This window comes from Melospiza melodia, chromosome 18 (genome assembly GCF_035770615.1).
Source record: "Melospiza melodia melodia isolate bMelMel2 chromosome 18, bMelMel2.pri, whole genome shotgun sequence".
Taxonomy (NCBI): domain Eukaryota; kingdom Metazoa; phylum Chordata; class Aves; order Passeriformes; family Passerellidae; genus Melospiza; species Melospiza melodia.
This window is the reverse complement of record NC_086211.1, coordinates 9,417,740-9,428,478: the sequence shown is the minus strand read 5'-3', so window position 1 is coordinate 9,428,478 and position 10,739 is coordinate 9,417,740. Positions and strand designations below refer to the sequence as shown.

Here is a 10,739-nt window from a genome sequence, read left to right as displayed (position 1 = left end):
GCCTGGAAGGAGCTTCAGACATCACCCAGCTTCTCCACAATGCAGATTACATGCAGTTGATTTCCAAAGAACCCCTCATTCACATTGGCAGAGGCAAAACATCCTTTGTGCTGATATGAACCCCACTGGCTGCAGTGAGATGCTCCAAAAGCTCAGTTTAGAGTCAAAAATTGGCCCAGTGATACAAGTTTAGGAATGAGCCAGCAAGTTGGATTCACTTAGAATCAGTTTTATTGCCAGGTAAGAAATTCATAGTAATATAGTGAATACATATGTTTACAAATAAACATTCTTAAAAAACAAACAAACATTTTATTGTAGGAAGTATTATTGGTATCATAAACTCTGTAGTTAACAAGTATTAACACGGGTTTACTTACAGAACATACAGTTACTAAAATATTTCCACATAAAATATGCTCAAGTTACACGAAACCTGTGTGAATTAAGAGTGCAGCTGTAATGTGTATCTAAAGCATATGGATTAACAGCAACATTCCATAAAGGGTCAAATTAAGTCAGCCAGTTGTGAAGGCAATAAAGATTAAAGGAATAAAAGTAAGATAGTGGAGAGTCTGGGTTGTGTGCAAAGTATTTGTCTTGTGGGCTTTGTCTACTTCTGATAGTCTTAAAACATATGATCATAAAATTTAGCAGCACGCTTATGGAGAGATACCGGTGCTCTCAGGATGCAAATCAATCTTGATATAGCTAAAAAAAATGGTATCTCCATTTAACCAGATTTCAAAATCTTAGCCCTTGCATCCTTGACTAAGCAGAAGCATTGTCAGTTGAGTACAGTAAGAAATGCCACTTCCAATTCTTCTTACAACATAACAGTTCTCACTCCTCCCTGAATACTCTTCCAGACCTAATCTCCTGAAGAATTGACAGCTGGTGAGAATGCAACTGTAGTAGGACAGCTAGTTGGGATTTAGCCAAGTGACTTGTGCTGGGGGAAGGACAGGAATTACTGAAAAACTGAATGCATTGCCTGCCACCCCATCCCAACTCTGTCTCTTTGTGGATGTGCTGAAGCCTTTACAGGCCCAGGACTGTGAGTTTGCTACCAGTGCCCAGTTCAAGTGGTTTTACTCACACAAACCAGGCATCCTGCTCATCAGAACCACAGTCAAGACCATGAGTCCAATTGTTTGTTTAGTTTAACCCCAGATCTCTGATGTTTGAGGCTGGACCAGCCTCTTCCACCACACAGCCCACCAAGAGGGAACACCACTAGAAAAAGCCAAACGATAGAGACAATATACCAGATAACATTTACTTGAACTACAGAGAACTGCCATGGCTAAAAGCAAATACAAAATGAGACACTAGAGGGGAAAAGTTGAATTTGGGAAAATGAAGGGGCTAACTAAATAGTCCTGACTGTGCAACCACTGCATGGAGATGTAGTCCAGTTTCCTTTCAGAACAAACAGAGGAGGCTGAGCAGGGCAGAACCCTTGTCATCCTTAGCAAAACATGAGAAAATAGCTTAAAGGAACAGAGGGGTCACTTTGAAGAACAAGACTGTCATTGAACAATAGTAATACAGTAAAGGCACCACCCACGCTTAATTTCAGTCTGAAGCAGTTGAAGATAGGCAAAACATTTAGGTGAAGAAAAAATCCTGACAGTCTGCAAAGTGAGAATAGTTACCATCTGCCTGAAAACAGGAGGACTGAGAGGGAATATTCTGATGCCCTTTTTCCCCCAGCAGCTTTCTGTGTCATGTGAAGTGTCTCTTCTTATTTTGGAGGTTCCCAAAAATTTCAAATCAAACGAAGTAAACTGAAATGAAATCTTCTGCTGTTATCATCCTGCTGAATTCTCTACCAGCCAGAAAGGTCCCATATGCTCTTAATCATAACAGTCTTTATAAATTCCTTGTGAAAGTGTCTTTGTCCCTTAATTTATATATATTTTTTGCGTTCTCTATAGGATAGTGTGAAAGTACAATAGTAGATGTTAGGGATCGTACCAAGATGGTTGCTCTTGGTTTTTCACAGGTCTAGTGATTATTAATAGGTTTTATACAAAATTCCTCTCTGAAATAATATATTACAGTATATTGGTCTCTCTCTCTCTTCCTCTGTCTCAAGGCAGGAACATAGTGTAAATGTTTAAGCAGACATAAAGTTTCTCTAGATTGTGCTACTTCTCATCATGGATTTTAGTTTCAAGTAAAAAAATTTAGTCACAAGGGTTTGTGTTCCATTGTGAAATACAAATGGAGTTTGTAATTCAACCTTCAGTGTGTATTGCTGAATGGTATTAACCCACTCTTCGGCCTACAGCTGGCTGGATATTGAAAGTGTCCAGGTGGAAGTTCCTTCCTTCTGTTTCCTCTTTTTTTGTTGTTTAATTTCTTTTTTTTTTTTTTTGCCTTTTGGTTGAGTGTTTGTGTTGTGTATACATTTGCGTGTGGTTTTTAAAGGATTTCATTAGAAAAAAAAAAAAAAAAAGAGAAAGAAAACAAACTCAAACAGTTACTTCTGTCTTGCTGTTGGTTATGAAGTATGGCTGTGGGCCCAGGTAGTGCTGGCTGCGGGTGGTCAGCGGGTCGCTTAGCGTCGGGTCTCCCATGCCGTGCTTGCCCTTGTTTGGGAACGCTTGCCGCCTCAGGGAGGGGTCGTTGGGGTCCCAGGTCTTGTAGTGGGAGTTGTAGCCCAGGGGGTGCGTGTGGATCTTGCCCATCCTGGATTTGCCGTTCTGCCTGGTGAGCCCGCTGTCGATGGTGTAGGCCCGCTCGTCGTCCAGGCGCACCGGGTGCAGCGGCAGGCTCCCCTTGGCCGCCAGCTCGGCCAGGTGCCGGCGCTTGGTGTAAAAGTCATCGTTGACTTTGTCAGCTGTTCGGGGTCAAAAGGGGAGGGACAAAAACAATCAGATGGACAGAGGAAAAATGGTTTACATTAGTCTTACACAGCTCTATCTGCAGACCAGAACATTTACAGGTACATCAGTAAGAGAAATCCACACCACCTCCAGCCCTTAGTTTTGCTCTGGAGTTTTGGATGCCGTTGTGCCAGGCTTTCATACATGCAGACAAAACCCTGTTGCCCTTGAAAAAAGGACTGTCCCTGTCCCAAATCACTCAGGCTGTGCTGACATTTACATTTTGGAGAGAAGTCCTATGAATCTCATCACTGTTCATGTCACACAGCACAGGAAATTCGGGAAGCCTACAGAAGACACAGGCTTTCCTGGGAATACTGCGGCATCTGGGGTCGCATTGCTGTGTGAGAGCACATCCCTTTAAATGCAAAGTGACTCGTGGGTGTTTAACCCAGCCAGCTGCAAGGTCTCATGGTGTGTGATTAGTTGGACCCATTTCTGTTCAATAATGCCTCAGGGCAATATAAGAACGGGATCTGTGCTCCTAAATGGTCGGAAGGTCACTAATGCTTTATGGGGCTGAAAATACTTTGGGTTGTTGAAGGTTGGGTATTTACCCTGTGATTTTACAGACCATGAAAATCCTAAATTCCAGGTTCTGACATAATTTTCTGGGGTCAGTGCCACTAAGAAATACAGCATCAGCCCTGCCAACAAATACTGCATTGCAGTTCTCAAATCAGGATTTTGCCCTCTGTGATTTCCTAGGCAAATGTCTTCCAGTGCACGCTTTTGCTCAAGTTTGTTATTGCTGGCATTTATTTGGCCTTGCTTGAAAGTATGAACCATGCTCAGGAAGCTAAAGGCATTCTGCAGCAATCCAGCAACTCATTTCAATTTTGAGACTGAGGTTTAAGGAAAGCTTAACTGAATTTCATTTTTTAAGATCTTTCCTTTTATGTAAAGTGTGTTTATTTTCCCCCTTTAAAAATTTAGATGTTCATTTAAGATAGTGCCAAATACGTAGATCAACTGGCACTGTGTTAATCAGCAGTGGTGTGCTTGGAATATATTTTGTGTCAGCCTGGATTTGACTTCTACTGTGCCCTAGCTGGATCCATCCATTTTCCTTGAAGCCATGCCATGTAAGGCTTCTCTGCAGAAGTCTGGTGCATGTAGCTGTCTCTACAGCTCAGCTCCTTTTGCCTTCATGAGGTTTTTAATTCCCTGCACTGTTTTTTATGTAGCTTCCTTCTTTTTCTCTCACCCAAGTATTCCTAGGAGGCTTTTGTTGCACTTTGAATTTTCTCCCTCTCTCTAGTTCTGAACTGGATCTTTACGCAAGGTGGGGAAATTCCCAGGAGCATCATATTAATCTTCAAGATCAGGCTTGAGTTGTGCATCCCCTTGTCCTGGCCCCTCAACAGGGAGGAATATTACCAAAGGCAGCTGCTATTTATTATCTCATGACATTTTTTGTATAAATGACTGTGCAACTGGACTCTGCTCTTAAATCCTTAATTGTGTCATTAAAGAGGTGTTTCATCTCCAGTGGGCTGAAATTGCTCCTTTCTGTGCTGTCAAATTGGGCTTTGTGTGTTTTAACCAACTCCATCTGGTTCCATTTTCGGGCATTGAGTGAATGCTTTTCTATAGCATACAGGTGTCTTCTGCTGGAAACAAATCACAGAATGTAGATAATGGCCTGCTCTCATTTCAGCCCAGGGCGTGCAGTTGCAATTGCTGATAGACCTGTCATGTGTTACAAAGAGAGTCTGTGAAGTTCTGCTTTGATTTTGGAGTGAGTTGTTTCATTTAGAGAGCTGTAATCTGAATAATCAAGAAGTTGTACCTATTTCTCCCTGAAAGAGCTGCTTCCAGTTCTACATGTGGCTTGTCCTTTCAATTTGTTAATATTCTCTGAATGTCACAGAACCATTATGAATAAAAACAGGCTGGAAATGCATTTGCATTACTATTATCTCATTAATCTGTTATCAATAATTGAAAAAAATAGTTGCAGAAAAGGCACTGTGAATATTCACACAAGTCCTCATTTATAAATTTTTACATCAAAGGCACTGCAGGCCAGCTGTTAGGGGAGTGATGTCATATGACTGAGACCTTGGCTATTTATGAAAAGTCACACTAGCTTCTATAATTTAAATTCAGCACAGTTAATTATGTCCAGCTTTTAATAGAGATACATTTGTATGCCTGTTTCACATTTAAATTAGTTTAATTTGCATACAAAAATTAAAAATTTAGCTAATCTAACATAGGAATAGAGTAAATGTATAAATTTGTAGTTTTAATTTTGTATTAGTTATGTTGCAGCAATTTGTCTTCTGTAGCCAAGATCTTTAATCAGCTACAAGGTAAATAATGACTTTTCTTTCTAGAAATAGCAGTGGTGATGCAGCTATGTAAATAATGACCAAAAAATGCAGATACTTTTATTGCCTGGCTTTTCCTGCCATTTTCCCCTTTGAGGCCACAACAAGCTCACGCTACATCCTCAGCTTCTGTTAATTTTTTCACTCGCCCCTTTTCCCACTGCAATGGTCCTGGGTCTCTGAATTTTATCAGACATTAGAAATGCCACTCAGATTGTCAGTCACACTGAGGATGATGTCCTACAGAAGAGTAAGTTGTATTTCTGTTGTATATAAAGGAGACCTTCACAGTTGAAACAGGGAGGAAGAAATCAGCCTCACAAGGACTGTGCCTCTGATGTGTCGGAAGTTGGTTTGTGCCACGTTATAATGCCAGATTTTCAACTCTTTGTTTCTTATGGAAAACCATACAGAAAGTGAAACTATTAATTCTGTAAATTTGGTTCCATTAAAGTTGCTTTAACTAGTGTAGTCCATTGTCCCTTTCTAGGGATTTCTCAACTGTTCTCTGGAAACTGGGCTTGAAGGAAACAAACCAGGATGTGAGCTGTAAATCCTCATCAGCAAAGTCAAGCAGAAAGCTGGCAAACAGCTGCCAAGTGGCTGGTTTTGTGTGGGAGAGCTGCTGTTTGTATTTGTCCTGATCAAGTAACACTTTGCAGGCTTTGCCTGAGGATGCTTCCCTGTGCTGGCAGTGGAAGGCAGCCCTGCGCTGAGTATTTTAACCTCCCTCAAGCCTGGTTTGTTTCTGCTTGCACGTGCAGGTGGCCACACAGGCACTGGTACCAAAAATGGGGGGAGGAGATGCATTGTAGCAAATATGAGCAAAATCAGCAGTGATAAACCTGAATTGTTCAGTTGTTCAAGAGAGCTTTTGGCAACTCGTAGCGCCGTTGTTGCTCTTTCGTGCAGGTTTCATAACAGCAGTGGGCTGTGCTCTGTGTGAGTGACCTGATGCTACTACAGTCTAGAAACAGTTTTTTTTTTCTTTTTATTATCAAAGCAGAAAAGATTCAGAACAGTAATATTGAGCACAGTTTTGTAACAAATGTTTTCCCAAGAAAAGTGTATTAATAGTATCCTGAAGCCAACTACTTTAAAAATCATCTGTGAATCTGAGGGAGTTTGTTTTTCTTCTAAAGCAGACCCTATAAACATTTTGTGGACTTTAAACATCCGAAGAGATATTTTGGAGTTAGAGGATGGGTTTGTTATGTGACCTTAGGTACATGACTCAACTTCCCTCTGCCTCGGTTTCACCTGCTGTAAAATGAGCTGTTAGCACATTGGAGGAGGAACTTGTGTTAGGAAGTTGAATTTCTATTTGTAGAATATCCTGAGATTTTGGATGAAAGGTGCTATAGAAGTGCCTTTTCCATTGCTTCTGTATCTTGATTGGTAAAAAAGATGATTTAAAATATCACTGTTTTGTTTGAAAAAGGAGTAAAAATTTGTAATTTTAACATTGCAAAATAATAATAGAAGGGCTTTAATTCTGAGTGTTATTGAGTTCCTTCTTCTTAGTAGCTAATTACAAAAATGTTCTCAGTTTCAATATTTTGGTAAGGCTTTTACTTCTTTAAGATACTGCACTCATTTAGTTACTGTTTTACTGTTCATCTGGAAAAAAATGACATTTTTTTTTCCATCCTTAAGTGTGAGCCTGCCATGACATGGAAGTTGCACATCTTTCTTCATAATCCAGAGTTATGTAACAAAAGCATGGAAACCAGTGACTCTCTTCCCAAGTAAATACCGTGGATGAAAATGTGTTTTCTTGAATATCAGTGGCAAAAATCCTTGTGGCTGCCAAAGGGCCAGAATTTCTCAGTGAGCTTATTTGAATATAAGCTGCATTTGAGAGGTAGCTCTGAAACTGTGTAATGTTCTGTTCCCCAGCTTAAGTAGTCATCAACATCACTGTGTAAGCACTTGTGGCATAGAGTCCTGTGGCCATGCCTTATCATTGTGAATGCTTTCTTTTTCTTGTAAAATGTTACGCAGGGGTTTAACTCATTTCCTTACTGACAGTGCTCTTATCTCTATGGGTCCATGGCTCTGAGTACTCACACCACTTACAGCTGTGGGAGAAGGCAGAATCCTGAAAGACAGTGCTGTCCTACAGTTTTTGTGAAAATAGGCACCTAGGTGTGGGAAGAAGTGAGGGAAGAGAATCCACAAAGCAGTGAGCCCTTATAAAAGCTCTAAAGACACTAAAAAAAACCCCAAAATCAAAACCCTAAAGCAAAACTTCTGTGTGACCTTACAGTCAAAGATATCAATTTATGTAGGGGCACTGTTTCTCCTTAGATGTTTGCAGAATTGTTTGTTTTCTGAACATATTTTAAGGACTAGTTTGTGAAATGCAGAGCTTTATTCTAGCCAAAAAGACTCTATTTCAAATGAAGAAAGCAAGGCAGTGGAAAGTGCCGAGGACAGGACAGCAGTGGAATTGCATCAGTGACACACCATGTACAGCTGAAATGAAGTCAGTGCCTGTTTGTGGGAGGCTTGTGAGGCTGTCTCTCTGTTATGTACAGCAGTTTGTAACAAGGCTTTGATTCCACAGCTATGGGTTTGCCTGGTGTCATTACCTGAAGCTGTAGGAAACTTCTCTTTCTCTAAGTAATGAAAGTGAAAACTCAAGGAAGGACAGAAGGGTAATGAATCCTGACTCAGAGACAGCATGAGAATTTTGCCCAGGGAAATACTGGGCTGCTGCCTCTGGTGGTGCTGTTGATCCTCTCTGAGTGTGTGATTGCTTATTCATTTGCCTTTCCAAGCTAGCATCTAAGACAATATGTTCAAAGGCTTCCAGGACATAAACCAGCTCTGTGTGAGAGTTCTTGCAGGATTTCATCTGAAAATCAAAGTATCATTTGTACATTAGCACAAGTTTATTCTTGGGTGAGGGAAAAAACTCAGACAGAGGTTGTATTAGCTGCCCTAGGTATGGATTGGATCCAATAAATTCACAGGAAAATTATTCCATACAGTAAAACAAATAACTAATGAGCTGTGTTTTGAATTAAGGGGCTCACCAACTATCATGGACCACAGAAGCATTTGCTCTGCATGATGTGAAGGGGATTAGAAAACAGAATGCATGGGGAAATTTCAGCAAGACAGGATTCTGTTGGTAGAATGGGGAGTGGCAGGATGGTGTGAAGATCTGTCTGTGGCCAGGAGGAGGGAGTGTGGCTGTTTCATGGCTGGTCACTGTTCTCAGCTCACAGGGACTGGGGTGGCTCTATACAAGCTGGGGCAATTTTAAAGCATACTAAATTTCAAGAATGGATAAATGCCATTGAAAATCATTTTTGCAGCCACCCTTCTCATTCTTGTATTGAGTTTTAAAAACTCAGAATTCAGCCTATGGCTTGCATTGATTTCTGTCCTAAATATTTGGTTTTCTTCTAATACCATTTTGCCTTTTTTCAAGACATTCTGAAAATGAAGACTGTTTTATATCTTTGGATTCTTTCCCATAGTTTTTATTTCTTACTACTGACAGAGGTAAAGAAAAACACATAGTGCATAGAACCCCACATAAGTTTTGTAGAACTTCTTTTTGTGGCTCAGTGTTATTCCTCTCCTGGCCCCCTTTACCACTTCATCTATTTACTGATTTCTTACAGTGATCTGGAGAGAGACCAAGCATGAAAAAAAAAAACCATATCAACCTTTTCTTCTCAGACATTGTTTGAAAAGAGCTTGTCCACCTCCAGACACAAGACTACATTTTGTTTTCCCAGTGAAATAACATTATTTCAAGATATGAGACATGAAAAAAGATAAATATGTAGGCCCAAACATTTCTTCTCTTCTTTTGATTATCTTTGTGACAGTTTATGAAAGGCTGAGGAGGCCAGAATATTTCTGGGTTTTGAGACACATTAGGAATGGTTTAGGACAGGATTGTAATTAGACTGGGTAAGTGAAGCCTCCAGTGTCAGCCCTGCTCTTTAACCCCCACAGCAAAGTCTGCTGCCTGCCTGGGATCAGTGAGACTTTGATGGACTCCTCAGGCATCAGGCAGGATGTGCTGCACCAGGAGCAGGGCTGCCATTCCCTGGAACACAGGGGCAGCCACATGGCTGGGAGCAGAGTGCCCCTCTTCTGACAGCGGGCCAAAAAGCACTGCACTGCACAGTCTGGTTTTCTCTTTCTCTTTTTCCAAATGTTTATTTACTATGTGAATTTAGGCAGGTTTCTCCTTGGACATGTAAAACAGATTTTCCAGCTGGGCTTTGTATACTTGCCTGCATTGATTTGCATAGTATTAAATTGCAATATTTATGATTCAATTTTGCAAAGTGCTGCAGTGATATTGTGATTTGGTTTTGATCAAAATACTCCAGATACACACACATTCTGCCTAATCTAGGGACCACTGGCATGCAGACACTCAAATCCAACCAGTAGAAGAAAAACAAGACTTTTCCCGACTAATCAGGATATAGGCTCTGTTAACCTGGAAACAAATGGTGGCTGACTCATGATAAAATAACATTAGAATTGTAAATGTTTTTAGCAAACATGAAATCTGTTGCATGCAGATAGACAAAGATCACACTGCTTGGTTGTAACCTCAAGTGATTTAACATTTTAAATTCAAGCAACAACATGCTAAACTGCTGGTTCAGTATTGTACAATGAATGATAAATTTTAGAGGAAGTAAGAGCACCAATTCTATTTTTGATCCAAAGGGATGAAATTGTAAAAGTCTAAGAGAATTATGTATTAAAATCTCTGACTTTTCTTTGAAAATGCAGCCAGTGGCGTTCCTGTAACTGTAAATCTGTTTTTTCATTATTTTTTTTTCCTAAAGCCCTCTAAGCTTGTGGCTTTCATGGCATCTACAATGGCAAATAAATATGAAAAGTTCTACTGTGAAATATTTATTTCATTTTGTCTCATTTAAACATATTTATCAGGTTTTTTACTGGAAACCTTATATATGGTATAAAACCTTGCCTTTTGGAATAGAAACTATCTAAGGAGTCATGCTGTCATGCTTAACTTCTGAATAAAGCATGACTGCAGCATAAACTGATTTAGGAAAGGAGGTTTGGCTTGCTTTCTGAAAATGCTGTCCAAAGCCAAAGAGGTTAACACTTAGGAGATTTGCTTAAAAGGCTTCTTCCACTTCTTCTTCCAGTAATCTTGCTTGCATTTTCACTGGGTGGTTTTTAACGCTTCTCAGGATAAATCTGATTGTGCCAGAACTTGTGCAACGCTTCCATACACCAACAATAACTGTTTGTAACCTTTTTGGTTGGTGAGGACTTTCCATTTGTCTGAGGGTGGCAGGGGCATTTGCAGGAGCAGTGAGCAGTGCTGGGCTCCCCCTGCTCCTGGGGGCTGCACACAGAGGGGGCACAGCAGAACAGAGTTCACCTTGTTCTGCAGGGGGTTCAGCATCTAAGAGAGCCTGCCTGGTTTCTCTTCAGGTGTCACTTTACCTTCTCTAACGTTGACTGAAAAAGTTCTGCTATTCCTGACCAC

General features: G+C 40.5%; 1 protein-coding gene across 1 annotated transcript in view; it reads right to left on the bottom strand.

Moving 5' to 3' along the window:
- Positions 1 to 213: 213 nt before the first annotated feature.
- Positions 214 to 10,739, bottom strand: part of SHISA9 (shisa family member 9) — a 176,777-nt gene continuing 166,251 nt past the window's right edge. Inside the window, exon 4 of the mRNA XM_063171047.1 lies at positions 214 to 2,848. Coding sequence (XP_063027117.1) covers positions 2,481 to 2,848 — 368 coding nt within the window. The 3' untranslated portion in view covers positions 214 to 2,480. The remainder of the gene's footprint in view (positions 2,849 to 10,739) is intronic.